At 35.4% G+C, this 24,049-nt stretch overlaps 1 protein-coding gene across 2 annotated transcripts in view; it reads left to right on the forward strand.

Moving 5' to 3' along the window:
- The window catches only part of HAT1 (histone acetyltransferase 1), a 50,125-nt gene that overhangs the window by 9,441 nt on the left and 16,635 nt on the right, over positions 1–24,049 (forward strand). For both annotated transcript variants that reach the window (XM_065880646.1, XM_065880647.1), the window contains exons 3-8: positions 7,763–7,838; positions 11,559–11,679; positions 20,649–20,828; positions 21,101–21,222; positions 21,723–21,827; positions 22,153–22,259. In XM_065880646.1, the coding sequence (XP_065736718.1) occupies positions 7,763–7,838; positions 11,559–11,679; positions 20,649–20,828; positions 21,101–21,222; positions 21,723–21,827; positions 22,153–22,259 (711 nt within the window). The remainder of the gene's footprint in view (positions 1–7,762; positions 7,839–11,558; positions 11,680–20,648; positions 20,829–21,100; positions 21,223–21,722; positions 21,828–22,152; positions 22,260–24,049) is intronic.

Here is a 24,049-nt window from a genome sequence, read left to right on the forward strand (position 1 = left end):
TTCCCCATTCACCTTCCCCTCCAGCCCCTGGTAACCTCTAATCTACTTTCTATCTCTATGAATTTACCTATTTTAGATATTTTTTTAAGTGGGATATTTGTCCTTTTGTGTCTGGCTTATTTTACTTAGCATAATATTTTCAACTTACTTAGCAAATGTTTCATGTTGTAACATGTATTAGAGCTTCATTCCTGTTAATGGCTGAATAATATTCTGTTGTATACCACACTTCGTTTATTCATTCATCTGTTGATGGACACTTGTGTTGTTTCCTCCTTTTGGCAATTGTGAATAATGCTGCCGTGAACATCAAGATATAGTTGTCTGTTGTCCTTGTTTTCAGTTCTTTTGCCATATAGCTAGGAACAGAATTGCTGGGTCATATGATAATTCTGTGTTTAGCTTTTTGAGGAATTGCCAAATTATATTCCATAGTGGCTACACCATTTTACATTCCCACCAGCAATGTATGAGTTTCACTTTTTCCACATCCTTGTCAGCACTTATTATTTTTTTATATATAGCCATCCTAGTAGGTGTGAAATGACATCTTACTGCAGTTTTAATTTGCATTTCCCTGATAACTGATGACATTGAGCATATTTACATGTGCTTATTGGCTGCTTGTGTATCTTCTTTGTAGAAGTATCTGTTCAGATCCTTTGCATATTTTTTCATTGAGTTGTTTGTCTTTAATATATTTTTTGTTGTCATTTTAATATATTTTAAAAACAGATAATCTTACTGGATTCTTCTACTGTTGTGGAGAGTGGTTTCAGCTGATTTTCTTTGTTTTTCTCAAGCATGCAATCATAGCATCTGAACATTTTAGTAAATTCACTTTCTTTTCTATATATACTTCTTACTTTGTTCTCTTTTCAATTTGCATTGGCTAGCACGTTCAGAACAGTGTTAAAAAATGATAGCCGTCATTCCTCTTCCTTAAATTAATGATGGTTCTTGTTATTTCTCCACTAAACATGATCCTGGCTTATTACATTGGAGAGTATTTTTCAGTTTGCAAAGAGTTTTTATTCAAACATGCATATTAGACTTTATTGAGTGCCATTTTGGTTTCCCTGGAAATAATTTTTATTATATTATCTTATATACAATGTAAAACATAATATTTAAATAATTTTATTTTTAAATCTTTAGATTTTGAACCATCCTTGCATTTCAGTACCTCAAGATATTTTGTTTTGATGAAGACTATATTATCTTTAAATATTTTTACATTATTGTTTATAGATGATCTTGGTCTGTGTTTTTCTCCTCAAGGCTTTCTTTTTAGGGAAGGTGAAGGTCAGCTTTTGTACTCTCTGTAACTATTTCTCATGGCCTTCCCACTTTACCATTCCTACTCTCAGCAGTTTTTAAAGCATTAGGTATACTTGTTCCTTAAAGGCTTGAAATAATTCACCTTAATCATTTTGAAGAGATTGTCCTCTTAGGCCATTTAATGCTTTTCTTGCCTTAATACAATTTAGATTGCATTTTCAGGTTTTGTGTTTTACAGGCTACATTTTTTTGTCCTTCCATTTACTTTTAACCTGTCATTCCTTTTAGGCATGTCATTTATAGAGAACATACTAAATTTGATTTGTAAAAACTTTTTTAATCTAACCAGTTTATCTCCGTTGCATTTATTGTTTGTTGCTTTTGTCATCTTTTTCTGTTGCTTCCTTACACTTTCTCATTCCTCTTTTCCTATGTAGTATGTGTTTTGTTTTCCTTTATCCCTTACTCTCCAGTATACTCTTTTAAATTCTACTAAAAAGCCATATAACCAATTATAAAAATACAGTGTATTGTTAGTTCTACTGAGATGATCTTTGTTTTAAGTTTACTACCATTCAGCAAATACTTATTTAGGTGTACTATGTGACCGGCACTTATCTTGGCACTAGAGGTAGAGCAGTATACAAACAGTCCCTCTTTTCATTGAACTTACATTTTCATTATGAGAAACAGACATATTAAATACATGACACATGGTGATATGTGTTATGGAGGAAATAGAGAGTGATCAGGTCTTACAACTAAGGTGACATTTGAGTAGATGCTAAGTAAAGTGAATCTGTGAATCGTGTAGATACCTCAAGGATATTTCAAGGAGTGTTCCAGGCTGTCTCTTTTGTCTCCTTCAGACTGGAACAGTTGTCAGTCTTTTCTTGACTTTCCTGACCTTAACACTTTGAAGATTACAGGCCAGTTATTATGTAGAATGTCCCTCAATTTGGGTTTGGCACATGTTTGCTTATCGTTTATTTCAGATTGTACATCTTTGTTAGGACTATCACAGAAGTGATGTGCAGATCTCATTGCATCCTATCAGTTTTTCATTAAACTTTCAATTCTTTCATTTATTTCCTGTTTTATTTAATGAATTATAACCTGTTACTATCATTTATTTTGGTGGTCAATTTGTCCCTGACTTGACCAGTGGGAGGCCAGATCAAGTTGGCTTCTGTGTCTTTTTTACATGTCCTCCTTATTATTTGATTACTTCGTTTTTTGATTACTTTCTGGAACAAGATGTTCTAGGCTCATGTGTTATTTCTGCCATAGCTCTGGAATTTAGTATACTCAGGAAAATATATGTTGGCCAGAACACAGGGTTATGAATAAACTTATAGTCTAGAGTACAGCTAGATACAGTGGGGAATATGTGGCATCTCTGAAGCTGCTTGAGAGCTAGAACCCATTATATCTGCAATATGAGCACCTGTTAGTGGGTTGTACATATGTTAAACGCCTGAGTAATTAAACTTTAATAATTGATTAACACGCATTGGTGATTTCTTAATTTTGTTTTTGGCTACTAAGACATATGTAGAATGTATCTTCTTTTTTTTTACATCTTTATTGAAGTATAATTGCTTTACAATGGTGTGTTAGTTTCTGCTTTATAACAAAGTGGATCAGTTATACATATACATATACATATGTTCCCATATCTCTTCCCTTTTGGGTCTCCCTTCCTCCCACCCTCCCTATCCCACCCCTCTAGGTGGTCACAAAGCACCGAGCGGATCTCCCTGTGCTATGCGGCTGCTTCCCACTAGCTATCTATTTTACATTTGGTAGTGTATATATGTCCATGCCACTCTCTGGCTTTGTCACAGCTTACCCTCCCCCCTCCCCCTCCCCATATCCTCAAGTCCATTCTCTAGTAGGTCTGTGTCTTTATTCCTGTCTTGCCCCTAGGTTCTTCATGACATTTTTTTTCTTAAATTCCATATATATGTGTTAGCATACAGTATTTGTCTTTCTCTTTCTGACTTCACTCTGTATGACAGACTCTAGGTCCATCCACCTCATTACAAATAGCTCAATTTCATTTCTTTTAATGGCTGAGTAATATTCCATTGTATATATGTGCCACATCTTCTTTATCCATTCATCCGATGATGGACACTTAAAAAACTACAAATAGAACTACCATATGACCCAGCAATCCCACTACTGGGCATATACCCTGAGAAAACCATAATGCAAAAAGAGTCATGTACCAAAATGTTCATTGCAGCTCTATTTACAATAGCCCGGAGATGGAATGTATCTTCTTTTATGCTTCTTTGTCCCTCCAAAAATTACAGAAGTGATTCGGAGAACTAGGAAATATAAGAACTATATATATAGGAGTAGAAACAATAGGATGTATATTCAAAAAGAAAATTCATTGCAGGTCCTATGTTGGCAATAAGGTGCCATTTAGTATTCCAGGCCCTGATCTTCCATTTGTCTCCACAGATGTGAATGACATAATTTTTCTTGGAAAGAAAATTTTTAGTGCTTATTTTAAATTATTTCAGTTTTTATATTGTCTGTTTCTCTATTGGAATAATGCATATTTTGCAGAAATTTTAAAAAGTGCTGAAGAAAATAAGAAATTAAAATTAAACCTGTAATTCTGTCACCCAGAGTAACTACTTCAGTATTGTAATTTGGGATATTTCTTTCTAGTTTTTAAAATTATATTGTATATTCACTTATATTATTTCTCTTTTATAAAATTCAGTCACAGTGTCATGTTCTGTTCACTTAATTGTAGGTACATTGTGAACATTTTTCTCTGTCACCAAATATCTCAGTAACATGATGTTTAGTGATTATATAAACCATTTCACATTTATATAATTTATTTAATCATTCTCCTATTGCTTGATATTTGGTTTGCTTGCTTGCTCTCTTGCTTTACTGACATAACAGCACTTCGTATGTGTTCTCATGTACATATATATATGTCAGATTGAGTCAGCCTTAAACTCACTATTACCAACTTTGTAATCTTGAGCAAATTATTCTTTTTTGCATTATTCATCTGTAAAATGGAAGTAGTAATGTTACCTACCTTGTACAGCTCTTGCAAGGGTTAACTACAATAATGTTTATAAAATCCTTAACAAATTGCCTGGCACACAGTAAATGTTCAAGTGACAACTAATAATATTATTAATAACATATTATTATTTTGTGTGTGACTGCTCTTTAAATGTATATCCAATAACAATGTTTTTCACACAGAAACTTGTGCACACGCATTCACAGCAGCATTATTCAAATAGTCCCAAATGTTCGTTAACTGATGAGTGTATAAACAAAATACGGCACCTCTGTACAGTAGAATAATGTTCAGCCACGAGAAGGGAATGAGCTACTAGTACATGCTACAACATGGATGAACCTTGAGAACATATTAAGTGAAAGCAGCCAGACACAGAAGCCCTCATATTTTATAATTCTGTTTATTTGATATGCCCAGAGTAGGCAGATTTAGAGATCTGGTTTCATCCCTTTCATAGTAATTACTACATTTGTATAAGTGTTGAGGGTTTTTAAAATGAGAGTAGAAAACTCACATTTGTCCCGTCTATTAAAAGGACTAACCTCCATTCTTTGTGCCCCTAGCACCAATTGTTGGTTCCTTTTGTCTAAGGCCCAGGACTTTTTACCTTAAAAACCCTCTTTTGAGGAGATTACTTTCATTCTAATCTCTATCAAATTTAACCCATGGTATTTTCTCAATGTGTAATGCCAGGAACTTTTAGGCAACTTTTTAGAAATCTGCCCAGTGTGGTTAAAGGTCGTACAGTGAACAAATTTTCATATTTCAAGTTTCACGATAAGGACTGATATAAAAACTTCACTTATTGGATAGTAAAAGAATCCTTTATTAACTACACAGCACTGGTTTTAAAGAGTTTCTCTTGGATTCTCATATTTAAAATCTAATCAAATCTGCTCAAGCCAATAAATATTTAAGTATATATTTGCCTTAAGCTATTTGAGTTTTACTTCATTTTGGGTTTTTTTTGTTTGTTTGTTTGTGTTTTTGCGGGGTGCGGGCCTCTCACTGTTGTGGCCACTCCCTGCGGAGCACAGGCACCAGACGTGCAGGCCCAGAGGCCATGGCTCACGGGCCTCGCCATGCCACGGCATGTGGGATCTTCCTGGACTGGGGCACGAACCTGTGTCCCCTGCATTGGCAGGCGGACTCTCAACCACTGCACCACCAGGGAAGCCCGAGCTTTACTTCATTTTAACTAAAAGATTCATCACTTTACTTTTTCTTTTAGTTCCTATCTTCTGTGGACTAAATTCCATGCTAAAATAGTAAAACCTTACTAATTTGGATGACAGGAGTGGGTATTGGAAGAAGTCCAATCCAAATTATAGAAATAGTTATCATAACTAACCTTACACTTTTCCTATTCATTGCTTGTGTTTTTCTCTATCCATGTCTCTACCCATCATTACCAAAGTGCTATACATATTAGAAGCAGTAGCTTGAAATTAATTTTTTTTTGAAATTAATTTTTAATAATTTCTAGAGACTTCGAGACATTTTAAAGTATTAGAGATGCAGTAGTTGGGAATTTTTAGGTTAATGAGTCTAGACATATTGGACTACTTTATTTTCTTATTATGAAATATTACAGACATGCAAAAATTACAAGCAACTAATGAATATCTCTGATTCCATCACTCAGCTTTTTCAAATCTTAGCATTTTGCTGTATTTTCCCAGGCCTTTTTTTCTTTCAATTTTCATTACGAAAATTTGCAAACACAGAAAAATTGAGGGAACAGGATTTATACCTGTATATCCTATACCTAGATTTAACAATTAACATTTTCCATATATGCTTTAATGTGTGTATTTTTGCTGAATTATTTGAAAGTAGCTTTCTGAACATAAAGAATTTGCTCATAGCACATGTCCTAATATATGAATATGCACATATATAACCACAACACAGTTATTACACCTAAGAAAATTAGTGGTAATTCTTTGGTATCATGAAATTTTCTGATTTCCCTGGTTGTTCTGGAAAGTCTTCAGTGGCTTAAAAAAAAAAAAGATTTAAACCAGAATCCACTCAAGAATCATGCATTGTGTTGGGTGTTTCTTTAATCTCTTTTAATCCAGAACAGTCCTTCCTACGCATGGAACTTTTCCCTCCCTATGCCATTGATTTATTAGGCAGAGTAAAGTCATTACATAGAATTATTAATCAAATCTGCATTCTGGATTTGTCTATTTCCTTTTGCTGGTATTTAATTTGTTCCCTTCTCTATTGTAAATTGGAGGATATAAAGCTGGATTAGAGCTAGGATAAAATTTTTCAGTAAGAAAACTTCATAGGTGATACTGTATGCATTATGTTGCATTGAATCAAGAGGCACATATTGTTGGTCTGTCCCACAATGAGTGAGTCTAAGTTTGAGATCACTTGGAAAGATGGTGACCACCAGATCTCTACAGTGAAAAGATTCTTTCCTTTTGTAAATCAGTAAGCTGCTAGTTGATAACTTTGGCACCCTGTGAATGACCTGCTCTACGAGGACAGTGTTAGAAACTTTTCATCTGCAGTTATCTTTTCATTCTTCAATTGCTTAAGGGTTTGTTTGTTTTTTTTGGTAGTTTTTCTTCATAAGATGAATTATATTGGGAAAAAGTCCAGTAATATCAGTACTCATAATAAATGCAAATAAAAATAACAAGATACCCATTTCCATCTTAGGTTGGTAGAAATTAAAGTTGAGGGCACAGAGTATTCTCAGGGATATGGGAGAAACAAAGGAGTTTAAGTAGCTGCTGGTGTGTATTTACAGTATTTTAAAGGGCACTTAAGCAGTATTTGCAAAAATATTTCAGTACTTTTTTCAGCACTTGTACTGCCAGGAATTTACTCTATGTATACTTGTAAAAGTATAGCACGGTTAAGGATGTCATTGCAGCGTTACTTTTAATAGCAAAAAAAAAAAGGAAAAAAACTAGGAACAACATAAACATCATCATCTTGCAGTCATAAAGAATGATGTGATGCTATGAGCTTCATCAAACTCAGATTGTTCTCGTTCTCAGAATGTTTCTTATAGCACTTTGTTTTTGTTTCCTTTGTACTGTAGCTTTTCTCATCTCAAGGTGCTTTTTTGGTTTTGTTTTCTTTTACTCTTTGCATTGTGTATAAACATACCAGAAAAGTAAAAATTAAATCAGATGCCTCTGTCATGCCTAGTTTTCTAATTCTTAGAATCAGTAGGGTTTTGACGCTGAAGCACTCAAAGTAATATTCTGATTTTCATTGTTTGTTTTCCTCATGAAAATCCAGTGTAAATCATATAATGTAAAAGTGACATTTTAAGTAAGAAAAATGTTGGCTGTATCCTAGTTATACTGAAATTCTTAAACTGGAAATACCTGTCATCTTTAATATCGTTAATATTTCTATATTTTTTATTCTTTTAAACAGTTCGTTTTCCTGAAGATCTTGAGAATGACATTAGAACTTTCTTTCCTGAATATACCCATCAACTCTTTGGGGATGAGTAAGTAACTTAGTAAGATATTTGTCAAATTAGTATGGCAAAAACATTTTTTTTTAATTTAGAAATGAGAATTTATTTTCTTTACTGTTATTTTTCATGTAATTTATTTTAAAATATATATTAGAATGGCATTTTTTACATTGAGACACCAATCTACTATATAATACCTATCATTTAGTGCTATAGGTGCATTATCTCATTTAATTCTCATAATCTTAGCAATGGTATTATCATTTGTAGCATTAACATTGGTGGGATTGGATAGTTGCCTAAGGACATATGAATGGCTGAAGTTCAGATTTAGTCAGTCTGACTGCAGAGCCCATATTCATAACTACTCCTTTTTTCCTACCATTTTGCTATACTGCTTTTAGAAAACACTCCCCTAAATCTGGAAAGCTTAAGTTTATTCTGTGACAAGTAAATAAGCAATTAAGAGAAATTTATTTTCAGAAGCAACTTTAAAGATACGTCCTGGGCTATTCAGCACAATTCTTTAATTTCCTATACCTTCATTACATTATTAGAATAGTCCATCACCTTTTGTTTTTTTTAACTTTTGATTTTGAAGAAAATTTCAAATTTACAGTAAGTTGCAAGAATAATATTCTGTATATCCTTTATCTACAATCATCAGTTATTAACATTTAGCTATATTTGCTTTAATCATTCTCTTCTATAAATATATTGATAGGTTGTTGTTGAACCATTTGAGAGTAGGTTGCAGATATATCTTCTCTTACTCCTAAATTGTTTAGTATGTATTTCCTGAAAACAAGGACAGTAACCATAGTAGAATTATCAAAACTCAGGAAATTTAACATTGATACAGTACTGTTTTCTAAAATATAATCCACATTTCAAACTTTGCCAGTTGATTCCTAGTAATTCTTTTATAACAATTTTCCCCATCCTGGATCCAATCTAGAATCACGTATTGCATTTAGTTGTCATCTCTCTTTAGTCCCTTTAGTCTGAAACAGTTCTTCAGGCTTTGTTTTCCATGGCACTGACATTTTTGTAGAGAATAGGCTAGTTTTATAAACCATTTTGGACTCATTTGATTGTTTCTTCATGATTAAATTCAGATAATGCATATTTTTGTAGTACCACAACAGAAGTTGTATATGTCCTTCTCAGTGTGTCATATCAGAAAGTCCGTGAGGTCAGTTTGTCCCATTGTTGGTTAAGCTAACTTGGGTCATTAAGTTTCAAGGTATCTGCCAGGTTTCTCCACTAAAAGGTTATTGGGCTTTTCTTTGTTATTTATATGTAATCTGTGGGGAGATAGTCTGAGAGTGAAAATATCCTGTTTCCCATCAAACTTTCGCTCAGTAGTTTTAAAACTGTTAATGATTCCTGTCAGTATTTTACTATGATTGTAAAATGGCGATTTTCTAACTCTACCACACCTTCAGCAGTTATTAGTTTGCATTCTACTATAAAAAACAGCTTCTCTTCTTCCCCTTGTGTATTGTTTATATCAGAATAGACTCAGGGATTCTTTTTTTAACTTAATGGGTTATAATCTTTTACTGTTATTAATTTGATGCTCAAATTATCACAGATTCAACAAGTGGCTCTTTCAAACTGGCTTTTTGAGTCCTTTTGATATATCGTCATCATTTTGAGGACATGTTACCTTGTGATACAATAAGGTGTTCCACGTTCACCTTGTACTTCCTCTGCTAGTTCTGGAGTCGGGCATATTCTCAAGGAACCATGGTATTTTTAGTAGGAAAGGGTGTTTAGACATAGTTGACATTTAAAATATTCCCTCTTATTGCTATTTTCTCTATGCATTATTTCAACATTTTGGACGTATTTATTTAATGTGTTTTTAAATTGACAAATGTCTCTTCATGGAACAAGTTTCTTGAGAATTTCTTATTAATACATCAGATTAGGCATTTTATGTGCTTTTAAATATGAATAACTGAATTTTACTATATATTGATTTGTGCCAAAATTTGAGCCTTTCATATTTTAGACAGGTTTTATTACACCATAAAAATAAGAATGCTTTCTCTTTGTATCTCTGTCTTTAAGGAGCTTTTTATTTTATTCTCTTCCTCTTACTGCTATTTAAAATCTCTTCCTATGGTAATATCTTAGTGAGTAGGATCTAATTTCACAGGTTGCTTCTTAATGGCATTTTGCACACTCACTTTGCATGTCATTAAAAGTGGTGTGCTTGCATACCCCTCCTCTAAGGTAGGCAGATGACAATCACATAATCATGATAACTCTGTATCTTGGGACCCATGACATTGATCTTGATCCTAGTGTCATTGCCACTCCTTTCTACTACATATAATTTTCAGAGTCCTAGAATGGACACTGCTCATATTTTGTTTTGGTAGAAATCTGGAAATGACACTGCTTCTTTTAACCACTCTTTCAGTATTCACCTTCAAAAAAAAAACCTCTGGGCTTCCCTGGTGGCGCAGTGGTTGAGAGTCCTGCCGATGCAGGGGACGCGGGTTCGTGCCCCGGTCCGGGAAGATCCCACATGCCGCGGAGCGGCTGGGCCCGTGAGCCATGGCCGCTGAGCCTGCGCGCTGAATTGTATGATAGAGGCTTTTTTTTTTGGCGGTACGCGGGCCTCTCACTGTTGTGGCCTCTCCCATTGCAGAGCACAGGCTCCGGACGCGCAGGCTCAGCGGCCATGGCTCACGGGCCCAGCCGCTCCACGGCATGTGGGATCTTCCCGGACCGGGGCACAAACCCGCGTCCCCTGCTTCGGCAGGAGGACTCAACCACTGCGCCACCAAGGAAGCCCTACAATTCAGCTTTTTAAAGTGTAAAGTTCCATGGGTTTTAGCATATTGAGAGTTGCGCAATCATCACCACTGCCAATTTTGGAACATTTTCATCACTCCCACCAGAATTTCCATTGTGACCAATTAGCAGTTGTTCCCTCTTTCCCCTACCCTCCCTAGCCCTGGGTAGTCACTAATCTACTTTCTGTCTTTATAAATTTACCTATTCTGGATTTTTTTTTTTTGGCCAGTGTGCAGGATCTCTGCCTACCAAGGATCAAACCCATGCCCCCTGCATTGGGAGCACGGATTCTTAATCACTGGACCGCCAGGGAAGTCCCAGAAGACTTTTTTTTAAGCTGAAAAAGGGAATAGCAAGGCGTAGATGAGTAGCAGGGAGCAAGGTTGGAAAAAAATAGCAGCAGCTCCATATCTGCTTTCTGAGTTCATAAGTGGGGTGTGATCAGACAGGTACTATCACTCACCACTTTCAACAGCTCTGGATGTTGGTGATGGATGCAAGTGGTAAGTTGGAAGCACTGGGCTAAGGCTACATCTTAGCTGCTTGCCTAGCCAGGAATCAATTTGACATTGCTTGTCTCTGATTTGAAATGCCTCCTAGTAGTAGCAACAGTAAGAGCAGCAACAGTAGCTGTAGTATACTTGTACAATGTGCCAGTCAATATTATACACAGTTTACATGTATTAACTTGTTCATTTAACCCATAAAACATCCTTGAGGTAGGTGTTATTATTCTCTCATTTTATAAATGAGGAAAGCGGAGGCACAGTTTCATTCAGTATGGTTCGTTTGTGTATTTGTTTTTAATAAGTATAGTTTAAAATCTTGAAACTACCCATGAAGTTAAACTTGTTTATATGTAGGGTTAATACTTTGTCATGACTTTGTAAAGATTCATTTTCGGGTCTTAGATTACTGCTGTTTTTCCCCTTTTAGTGAAACTGCTTTTGGTTACAAGGGTCTGAAGATCTTGTTGTATTATATTGCTGGTAGCCTGTCAACAATGTTCCGTGTTGAATATGCATCTAAAGTTGATGAGAACTTTGACTGTGTAGAGGTAAGAACAGAAATAAATTTATTTTTAACTGTTTTCCAATTGAGTATAAAGCAGATTATAAGATGTAAAGGTTTGAGGGAGGAGAGAATCTGTTATATAGCAGCTTTAAAACCACATATTTAATGTTTAGCTATGGAGATGATTGTCTGCCTGTCATTCCAGTTAACGCTGTGATCATGATCCTTAGCCTGATCTGTTTCCTGAGTGGACCTTTTCCATAAAAACCTTCACTTGGGCTTCCCTGGTGGCGCAGTGGTTGAGAGTCCGCCTGCCGATGCAGGGGATACAGGTTCGTGTCCCGGTCCAGGAGGATCCCACGTGCCGCGGAGCGGCTGGGCCCATGAGCCATGGCTGCTGAGCCTGTGCGTCCGGAGCCTGTGCTCCGCAACGGGAGAGGCCACAGCAGTGAGAGGCCCGCATACCGCAAAAACAAAACAAAACAAAAAAAACCCTTCACTTGATCAGAGTTGCATTTTATTTACCAACTTTAGTTTTTTACTTTGAACATTAAAAGTACTTATTTTCCCCAAAGTTAAGATGGAGGGAACTAGCTAAATTTTCTGCATTTACTTCATGTACAATTTTCTTATTAAAATTTCTCTTGCCATATTTCTAATCCCAAATTTCCTAATATATATTCCTTTATGAACATGGATAATTAAGCTGATTACATTATAAAACTATTTGAATCAAATGAACCAAAAGAGGGTAAAGGCAGAGAGTATGAAGCGTATGCACCTGTGGCAGGCTGAATTATGGCCTCACCAAAGGCAGCGTGGCCACAGAGGCTGAGTAATGTGGCCACAAGCCAGAGAACGCTAGTAGCCACCAGGAATTGGAAGAGGCAAAGAACAGATTCTCCTTCAGAGCCTCTGGAGGGAGTGTGGCCCTGATGACACCCTGATTTCAGCTCAGTGATATTGATTTTAGATTTTGCCTCTAGACTGTGAGAGAATACGTTTCTGTTGTTTTAAGCCTCCGTTTGTGATAATTTAGTACAGCAGCCATAGGAAACTAATACAGATATTTGTACCAGGGAGTGGGATACTACTGTAACAACTAAAACTGTAGAAATGTCTTCAGAAATGTGTAATAGGTAGAAACTGGAAGAATTTTGAGACATATGATAGAAAAAGCAAGTTTGCCTTGAACAAACTGTTGGTAGAAATATGGATGTTAAAGTCACTGCTGGTGAGGACTCAGAGCAAAGTTAGGAACATGGGAGAGAAAACTTTTTTATCATCTTAGAGAATACATACTATATCATTATAAAAGAGAATGTTGATAGAAATAGGAATGCCTTCTAGTACTAGTAACAGCCCAGTAAAAGGTGCCTGTGGTGAGGGCCCAGAAGGAAATGAGGAACATGTTATTGGCAACTGGAGGAAAGGAGATCTTTTTTGTATAATGCCAGAAAGCCTGGCTGAATTGTGTCCTGCATTAATGTGGAAAGGAGAACTTGTAAGCAATAAACTTGAATACTTAGCTGAGTAGTTTTCCAAACAAAGTATTGAAGCTTTGGCCTGGTTTCCTGCTTTTCATAAAATGTGAGAGGAAAGAGGGAAATTTAGGGAAGAACTGTTAAGCAAAAAAGATCTAGGACTTGATGATTTCGGAGATTCTCAGCCTGTTCTGAAGACATTAAATTAGAAGATTCATTATCAGGCAAGTGTGCTGTGGGGAGAAAGCCAAGAGTATGGCTAAGTAATCTTGTTTTGCTGAAGAGATAGGCATGTGACTCACTGTTCTCCTCAGTAATCTCAACAAAGCCAGGAATAGGGATTGAATTCTATGATATGAATTCAGGGAACATCTGTGGAGGACCACCTTGTCTATTGACATGAACCTTCATGGTATACACAGATTACCCACAAGGTTTTTCGCGAGTGTTATATCAGCAGAAACACGGCCAGTTTAGACTGACAGAATGAGGGAAGGCTAATGGACTTCTAAAGTTCTATAGGCAGGAAACAGGCTGATAACACTATTCAGCTGCAAACATGTGCTACCTTTCAAGAAAAAGGAAGAACAACTTTGAAGGTGGAGCTTCAGGCTCAGAGGGTGGACCCACAGGCCACAGTATTCCCAGGTCTAATGGAATATGGATTAGATTAGCTGGATTTTGAAATTGTTTGGTACTGGTGACTTATTTCTTCCTACCATTTTCTCCCTTTTTTTGGCTGCCTTGGGTCTTGGTTGCTGCGTGTGGGCTTTCTCTAGTTGAGGCAAGCGCGGGCTACTCTTCATTGCGGTGGCTTCTCTTGTTGTGGAGCACAGGCTCTAGAGCACAGGCTCAGTAGTTGTGGTGCACGGGCTTAGATGCTCCACGGCATGTGGAATCTTCCCAGATCAGGGCTAGAACCCGTGTCCCCTGCATTGGCAGGCGGATTCTTAAACACTGCGCCACCAGGGAAGTCTCAAAAAATTATATATTCTAGACTTGTTCTGTTCCTGGGCATTCCTGTTTAAAGATATTGAAGCCAACTTTTTCAAGACTTTAACTAACTTTAAATTTCTGACTTAAGCCTTTTGCCAACCTTGTGCCCCACCCTTTTATTGTAAAACCTTCTCTCATTACTTGCATTGGTTGATTTGCCCCCTTATTATTATTATTATTGTTTGGTTTTCTTTTATTGTAAAGGACTTGCCCAAAGTCCCACAACTAGTATCAATAAATGATTCATATTGTACATGGGAGAGAATCACTTTGTCGTAGTATGCATAATATATAGTAATACCCTCTTAAAAGATGTGATTATAGAACTGTTTATGACCTGTTCTAAATGGGCCCAGGCGCTTGTGCTTATTAGTTCTTATTTCTGTTTTTTACAACGTGGATTTATTTTTGCCTGCTCCCATACTTTTATGCTGTTAGCTCTCAATTTACTGCTGGTGTGAGGGACTTCCCTCTTGCAAACAGTCCCCTTATGGGTAAAAATACCATATTAGTAAATTTAATGGAATTGTAACATGAATCATATATAGCATAAAGAGGTCTAAAATAGTCTCTTATATACGTTATTCAAACTTCAGTGTCAGAAATACTTTGAGCACTTACTTTTTTTTGTTCCCATCCCACTCTGTTTGAGATGCCTAAGCTTGTCAGAGAAATAATATGTAACTGCACTTAACATTTGTTTTATTCAGTGGTTTGTGTCCCTTGGAAATTTTTGAAAATTTGCAGATATAAAAGTGATTCTGAATAATACTGTAGTTGTGATGATTTGATACTTGAAAAGATTTAATCTTAGATAAACTAGCATTTAACACAGACTTAGTAAAATGGAGCTTTTTATAATCAAATATTTCTTATTAGATTGTTAAACTTTCAAGCCCTGCTAGATACTCTTTAAAAATGCAGTGGTGGGGGCTTCCCTGGTGGCGCAGTGCTTGAGAGTCCGCCTGCCGATGCAGAGGACGCGGGTTCGTGCCCGGGTCCAGGAAGATCCCACATGCCGCGGAGCGGCTGGGCCCGTGAGCCATGGCCGCTGAGCCTGCGTGTCCGGAGCCAGTGCTCCACAACGGGAGAGGCCACCAGTGAGAGGCCCACGTACCGCAAAAAAAAAAAAAATGCCGTGGTGGGTTTTTTTTCTTGTGTTATACAAAATTCACTTTTGTTTGAGGGGTTTGCTGGTTTGGGGTTTTTTTGTTTTTGTTTTTGTTTTTTTTAAGTTTCGGCTGGTAGTGCTGAATTTCTTACAAAGGAACTATTGACTTAGTTATTGATGAATCTTTCAAATATTATGTGCAGTGAAAATAGCTATGTATTTGCATTGACTTCTAATTGTTCCATTCTTGAAAACCAGCTTTCTCCATTTAAAAGTACTGTGTTAGGAGTAAGGAATCCATCTTTTATAATGCCTTTTTGTAGGACTATTTATTTGCTTCATGGTCGAAGATCATTTATTTAAATTACATGCTCAAGCAGAGACCTCTTTCTCCCCTTATACAAAAAGAATGGGTAGCAGATGTGGGAGGAATGGGCTTGCCTCTTCTCAGTTTGCAGTGAGAATGTTCATTTCACAATGCCTTCTGTGTTCTTGATGCCAGGAATCTAGTGGCAAACAAAGCAAAGTCACTGCTCTCATGAAGCTTACCTTCTTGCCAAGAGGAGCAGTCAATGAACAAATATTAAATAAACAAATTAATATGTATGAAAATACATTAATGTATGAAGAAACATTTTGCTGGTTTCTGAATGAAGAGGAGACAGCCGTGTAATAATCTGAAGGGATCAATGTATGCAGAGGCCCTGAAATGAGAACATTCTTGGCATTTTTGTTGTCCAGAAAGATCACTGTTGTTAAGTCGTTGTGGTGATGGAGAGAAAGGTAGGAGATGGTTGAAGGGGGTTGGCAAAACTAGGTCATACGGAGTAAGAGTAGTTGATAGCCTTTGGAGGTTTTAAGTAGGTGGGGGTTATATGATAGGGTTTATATTTTTAAAAGATGATTCTGGCTGCTGTGCAGAGAACACACTGTAAGGGGCAAGAGTGAAAGAAGGGAGACCAGAATGTTGCAGTGTTATAGGCCACACTGCATTTAGTTGTCTGGTTAAGGATATCTTTGGAGGTAGAGCCAGTAGCATTTGCTGTTGAATTAAATGTGATTGATGAGGGAAAGAGAAACGAGGAGGATCCCATTGCTTAAGCAGTAGTGGTACTATTCACTGAGATGGGGAAGATAGGAGAAGTAGATTTAAGTGGAAAAAGCCCAAGATTTTCGTTTTATATGTATTGTTTTGAGGTTATTACATAATATATCATAATTGAGTTTTTGCAGACTCTACTATGTAGCATTATTTTTGCATATGAAAAATATAGCCTTTTAGGTGGTCAGAAACCACAGCAAATCTGCTTAGAAGTTATTTGCTTGTTAAAATTTTGCCATTATATTAGTCTTTCATCATCCATTCTTTTTCTTTTCATTCTTTTTCTTTTACATGCTCTCCAGTGGCACCTGAAATTTTTTAGTTACAATTAAGATGCCTGTAAAACATCTCCACTAGCCGTCCTCTTTAAAGGCAACATAATTATTTTGAATTTTGCGATACAATAAACTTGATTATTCAGACACTGATGGTTTGGTCATCTTATGGTTGTCCCTGATCTTTGCCTTTATCAATACCTCCTGCCCTCTCTTGAGGTAATTTCATTGCTTTTTAGTGGAAGGGTGTGTAACTAAGATTGTTCAGTCTTGCTAACTGCTAACATTTTAGGGGAAGTTTTGTTGGAGAAAGTTGAAGTACATGGATAAGGTTTGTATTATCTGTGAATTTCAGTCATCCATTTTATCCTTGTCTCTCATTAATATGGATTGAGTTTGAGAGTAGATGAGAACAGATTTTAAAAATTTTCTGGATTCCTTAGGGCTTTTTAAATAGAAAAATCCTGTGTACTTATAAAAATTTAATCTTGAGGAAGCAAAAAAATAACTCTTTGGTAGACTAATAATACTTCAGTATATTCCACTATATTCTTTTTTTGATAATGGTGTCAGCATTTTTAATGAGTAATTTTTTATGAAGTATCATAAAAAGCTTTAAAATTATGTATTTAGATTTTTATCTTGGAACTTTGTTGTGAGTTTAGGTTGCAAAACACTAATGCAGTATAAATTAACATAATGCGACCTTTGTTTTTCCAGTAGTTGAAATATTCATGCTTTTTCTCTAACAAAATGGAAATTTCTACAGCTTAAATATTGTCAGAGAATGTAAGATTGAGCACGTTATGTAGATACGGAGTGTTTTTGCTTGTTTTTGTAGCATATCTTGAGCAAATTATGTAGATATGGAGTTTTTTTGCTTGTTTTATGGCATATTCTTAGAATTATAGTTAATGTTAAGTCTTCACCACTTTAGCCAAGTAAATGATAGCATGTACTACTATTTAACATGCCTCTAAAGTTGCTATTTCAAAAATAAAGCACCATAGACAAATTTAGACAAATGCTGCTGTTTAAGATAAGACACTAAAGAGGTAATTTGGTTTTCGAATGTGATAAGTACATGTGTACAAGTGTAAACATATTTGTATTACAGCAGACTACCAGTTAGTCTCAGGTACATTGCTTTATGCAGTGATGAAGGATAGTAAAAATCGCTTCATGGAAACATCTCATGTGTAACAAAGTACAGAACATTGGAAATTGAGATGACCATAGGCAGAAAGTATACAATCTAAAATATTTCATCTTGAGTCACCTAAGAGAAGACCTGAATAGAAGAGTTACTTTTATGCTTTCCTTATTAAAAAGATATTGCCAAGGGTTAGGAAAACATTTGTAAGGCATATCCTTATTAAATATATCAGGTTGTATTCTAGATTCTAGATCTAGTCAGCTTAATTTCTTATTCTTTCTAGAACTGTATTTTTACATAATTTTACTTAAAGTTTAGAATATTCTTGAAGATAGGGAATTTTTCAGGGATCTTCAGAAACAATCTAAACGTTTAGCCACAAGCATTGGAACTAAAAGGTTTCAGTTAATCTTTAATTCTACATTAAATTGAAAATGAGTATATGGGGGTTTTCTCTAGTGGTAATTTTATTGTCTGGCCAGTAATCCAATATGAAAAATGAATATTTAACTGAACTAAAATATATTTATTCTTTTAGAAAAGAGTACAGATCTGTAAGACATGACAGTTATAGGATTTTTTTTTCTTAAAGCAGAATCCATTTAAAAGAGAAATGCAGGTATTTTTCCTTTAGTGGTGCAAAGTTCTGAATTCTGGGTTTGAAGAGCTGTTTGGTTTTATGTTACGTATTTTATGTAATACATACACATTTTCTCTAATGTATTATATGTAACAGATTCCTTGTTTTTAAACTTAGCCTTTTATTCCCCTGTAAAAGTTCTTAATGTGTAAACTTGCCCAGAGCAAAATATTTATTTGAAGATATTTATTACAATAAATAGGTATCCTTTGAAGGCTGAAAGTTAAACATTAACTCTCTTTCAACTTTGTTGAGCTCAAATCTTTGGCTGCTTTATCTGCTATCGGAACTGCTACTTGAAACTTAGAGTTTCTGAGAAATCTTTGAAGTACATTTGGTGCCTGATATGTGAAGTTATTTGATCATGCTTTGCAATGCCTTGTTGAGAAGACAGGACACGGAAAGTTTTTAAAGTTAAAATTATATACACTGTACATGCCTTGAAGTGTTTTCTTTTAAATTGATAGATTGTAAACCTCTTTATTTAAAAGTAGTGTTTCTTGACTTTTTAAAACTTGAATTAATACTACTTTACCCATCGCTACTTTGGATTTTAATTGCCACACAACAGACCTATTAAACCTATCCCTTATTACACTTTCCTCTTGTAATTATTGAATTTGTACAAATTCTATAAAATATGCTTAAGATGGTCTCTTCACATTAGATAGCAGTATCAAGGAAAAATAATTTATCAAATAGTACTTTAAAAATAAGCAAAAGTGGTCCTGTCAGATGCAGTTTATTTGATCTTGAGGGTGAATGGATTGTAAGGACTGGTGCACATATTAGAAATAAGCTGTTGGGCAAAATGTCGAAGAGCTATATTTTTAAATAATAGCTTTTTTTTTATAGCTATAAACAAGTTATATATAAATGTTGGTAGTACCAGAGCATTGAAAATAAAACTTGTTTGTGATAAATTCCATCCTTCGTTCTCTATCTGAAAATGTAACTGAATGATAATAAAGTGCTATTCATCTGCAGGTGCATTGCTTCTGCTTAGTTAAAAGATGTTTGAAAGGACAGGAATTAGTAGCATGTTGTATTAGCCTTTTGTAGTGTATTTTGTCCTAAGCATCTTAATTTCCCTGTTTTGAATGCTAAGTAGCAAGGGTCTTGGTTTAGAACTAATACCCATCATGCATGTAAACGGTATGAAAGAGCTGCTTAGTAAGTTAACACAAAGTGTTCTTGTGTCAGTCCTTGTGGAAATAGATACAATACAAACATTACAGCTGAACTCACGGCAAACTCCATTAAGTAAAAACCTGGCCTCATTGTTCAGGAAAAAGTTTGAATAGAATGCAAGCTCATTTTGTTGAATGTAATGTCAGGCTTTTAGGGACTGTATTGAGGGATAAGGTTTTGTTAAGTTGAGACCAATTCATTAAGTTTTATTGCCTGGTGAGAAGCAGTAATACTTTATTGTAAGACTTCATCAAATATTCATGGTTAAAGAGAAGTAGTAAATGTATTCAATCAAGTGGTCTTTGGGGTTTTGAAAAGGATTATGAAGTCTGCTCAGCTGATAGTTTAACATTCATTGAGGTTATTTAACAAGGATAATTTTAATCTCTGAGTTTAATTTTGTTGTCCAGGCTTGCCTTTTTTTACTGTCACAAATCCAACTCTATAAAAATTGTGTCACATTATAGGATGAGTGGATAATATATCCATTCATAAAATTTATGTATTTCCTAAGTGGGTATATTTTTTAAGTTATCTTAATTTTGAGTTTCATGTATGAGGGAGTTATGACCTACTTGCTTATTGTGAGGTTGCCATTTGTTTGGTCAGACTCTAGCCTCACCTCACTACTGCTGGTGATCCTTTCATGTCTTGGATAATATACTCTCCATGACACATGTAACATAATAAGCAGCTGTGTAAAATAATAAGCAGCCTTTTGTTTTGGCCAGTTTAAATTGTCTTGAAGGGACATAGTCAGCATTTTCTACATGATGTTAGAAATTTCTATAGGATTGCCCTCATTCTTGTAGTCGATTTCAGGCTACCCACCTCTTCTTTTTTGTGTTATACTTGTGTTCATCTGACATTTTTGTGGCAGCATCCTGTACACATGAAACTCATCCTTTCCCAGTTCGCCGTGTGTTTGCACCTTTAGTTTAACAGTGAATTGAAGTTTTGTGATTTTTGTGGGTTTTGTCCATTTCAGAAAAACTAAGCATGTTCAACTAAGTCAAATTTATTAATTTTTGTGTGTCCTTTCATCTCCATTCCTTAGGCAGATGATGTTGAGGGCAAAATTAGACAAATCATTCCACCTGGATTTTGCACAAACACGAATGATTTTCTTTCTTTGCTGGAAAAAGAAGTTGATTTCAAGCCATTTGGAACCTTACTTCATACATACTCTGTTCTCAGTCCAACAGGAGGAGAAAACTTTACCTTTCAGATTTATAAGGTAAAGATAAATCTAAATATTCCCTGGGTGAAAGTACCTCATTTGCCTGGAACCTGTGTCCTGTTTTGATGTTTTTTTCTGTGATTTATTGTAACTTCAGGAAACAAGTCTTTGTCAGCATTAAAAACAAAGATCTTTTTTGTATGTGTGTCTGTGTACACATCTTAATCTGAGACTTCTAAACATTTTCCCACAGAATAGTTTTGTGTTCTACAGACTTTCACTTACCTCTGTGATGAGTTTCACCTGACTTTTCCTGGCTTTTTCCCTAGGCTGACATGACATGTAGAGGCTTTCGAGAATATCATGAAAGGCTTCAGACCTTTTTGATGTGGTTTATTGAAACTGCTAGCTTTATTGACGTGGATGATGAAAGATGGCACTACTTTCTAGTGTAAGTACAGTTCTAAAGCAACAGTAGACCTTATTACCTCCACAAAGCCAGCATTTTAATTGTGGCGGCCCAATTATTAGGACAGTATAATGATATTTTTCCCAGGAAAGAAAATCTATTGTTTATGAGGCTTGAGTTTTCCTTCATTATGCTTTGGGAGACCTTGAGAATAGAGTTGAATAAAATGCTGTTGTCCGTTAGGGCCCTGAATGTAGGCTTAAACAGTAAAACGAGCTTTGCCTGTGTTTTCTTTTACTTGCCACCTATTCATCTTTATAATAGGCAAGTACACTGAAGTGATGTAAAGAGGTCTGATTTATCCAAGTTGCTGCACACCAATTAAGTGAATTGTATATTCAGAACATAGCAGGTGTACCCATTGGGCCCTCACAGAGTAGCTTGCTGACACTGAAAATTCAGTCAGAGAATGGAAAAGAAAATGGACACTGCATGGGAGCGCGACTGTAATTGACCTGCTTGGCTTTCTGTTTTATCTGCAGATTTGAGAAGTATAATAAGGACGGAGCTACACTCTTTGCGACTGTAGGCTACATGACAGTCTATAATTACTATGTGTACCCAGACAAAACCCGGCCACGTGTAAGGTAATTGGCAGTATAACACGTGCCTTGTCTTTTATTTCAGAAGAAGGAACTGCTGAAGTTTCCAATACTTTTTATAATAGTGTTGATTTGTTTTTAAAAAATCACCATTATTCATTGGCTATGTACTGATTTATTTCATTGTTGCCTTTGAAACAGTGTGGAAGATTGAATGTTTACAGTTTTGAGTATCTCAATAATTTTTGGAATTCTTGAAGGTGGATTGAAAAAAAAATCACACAAACTTTAAAGTGTTTATATTACTATAGTGACTTGCAATTTGTAAACCAGTCATGTTGTGATATTTTAATATAATTTCTTACTATAGTCAGATGCTGATATTGACTCCATTTCAAGGTCAAGGCCATGGTGCTCAACTTCTTGAAACAGTTCATAGATACTACATTGCATCTCCTTCTGTTCTTGATATTACAGGTATGTAAATTTTGATTTGTTGGTGAAAGAGCCTTTCTAAAAAATCTCTTCTTTACTAAATTTGGTTTTGTCAGAAATAACTATTTTATTTTAAATAGCAGCAGTCTCCTGAGGTCTTTTTGGAACTGTTTAAAAATGGCTTAAGGTTACATTTTAAATCATAAGCCTTTGTGGGATTGGATTGCATCTCTGAGTATTATGAAGTGCTCATTAATTGAACAAATTGAGGATAATGAATTGAATATATAATGGGAAATCTTAGGCATATATATGTTGCAAGTGTGGTATGACTTATTTGTTCAGTTTATTTGGCAGACAGTTTATAAAGTTGATGTATCTTTTCATCTAACTTTACTGCCACTGTTAAATGATTTGGAAACTTGGGAGATACAGAAGTAATTACTAAAGTTAGTTTATATGAAAAGTTATAAATTGTTTAAGTGACACCTTCACTAGCTTAGTGACTTGCAAAATTATAGAAACATAATACAAACAATAACACTTCTTTTTAGCTAAGCTCAAAATTGTTTAGCTTCTGTTTACTTATAGAGCTTGGACTTGGTACTACATGAAGGGACTTTTTTGGTGATTTTAATCTAGAGACTTAAGAGTTCACATAAGTAGTCTTTGTCTTCTCTAGTGGGTAATGTGCCAGCAGGGGTTGTTTCTGTGAAGCCTCTTAACCACTTTCTTCTTTCTACTCCAACCAATAAAGTCCTTGATACTTAGCACCAATTAGCAGATAAAGAATTTTATTTCTTAAATCTCAGTGAAGAGTCATCAATAATGGTAGCCTTTATTCATTGCAAACTGAAGTCTCTGAAGAGAAAATGCTAAACATGCTAAAGGACTTGTGAATTTGAAAACTGTATTGGCCTTTATTTTCAGTGTTAACATTTCTTAGCATTATAAATTACTAAATATGCCTTATCAGCTGTTCTCAGATATTTCTCCTCAATTTCCATACCCAGTCCTTTAAAAAAAGAAAAGTACAGAATTTTCTACTCTTTGGTTATTTTAGTTGCCTGTAGCTCCATTATTTTGTATATTTTTTAAACTTTTGGATCTTTATCAGGCTCTGAATTTCCCTTTGCAATCCAGGATATTCTTTATATTGAGATGGCCTTTTGCTTGCTTGACATATAGCCAGATATAGTAAAAATTAAAACTTAACCATCAATGGCCTATGTTACAGGATAGATAGGTGTTTGTGGTGTAATTGCCACCCTTTTTTTTTTTTTTTTAGCACTTTTTTTTTTTGGCCGCGCCTCTCGGGTTGCAGGATCTTAGTTCCCCAATCAGGGATTGAACCCGGGCCCCGGCAGTGAGAGAGCCGAGTCCTAACCACTGGATTGCCAGGGAATTCCCTTTTTTAAGCACTTAAAGTAAAATACTGGAAAACAGTTCTTTATATCACGTGCCATCTTCCTTTTGAGGATGTCGGTATTCATAAGATATACAGCGTTTGAATGCATATCGGTTGTATGACCTTACATATAGAATCGGTGGTTTGTTTCTTCCAGAATTATGAAGAGAGTTGCATTTGGCAATAGAAATTGATCTTGGGCTAGAATATATCTTCACTATTATTAATCTATTAGTTGTATATTAAGAGCTAATTATATCTGTCCTTTAAATGTTCCTTGTAGTACTGGAATATGTTACATGGCTTTTTAGAGTGTTATCTATAAATTTTTTATAATATGAGGTTTTTTTTTAATGATAGAAGAGCATTTATGTTGGTAGATGATGTATTTAACTTGGGAAAAAACTCAAGTTTTGATCCCACG

Source organism: Phocoena phocoena, chromosome 7 (assembly GCF_963924675.1).
Source record: "Phocoena phocoena chromosome 7, mPhoPho1.1, whole genome shotgun sequence".
Lineage (NCBI taxonomy): Eukaryota > Metazoa > Chordata > Mammalia > Artiodactyla > Phocoenidae > Phocoena > Phocoena phocoena.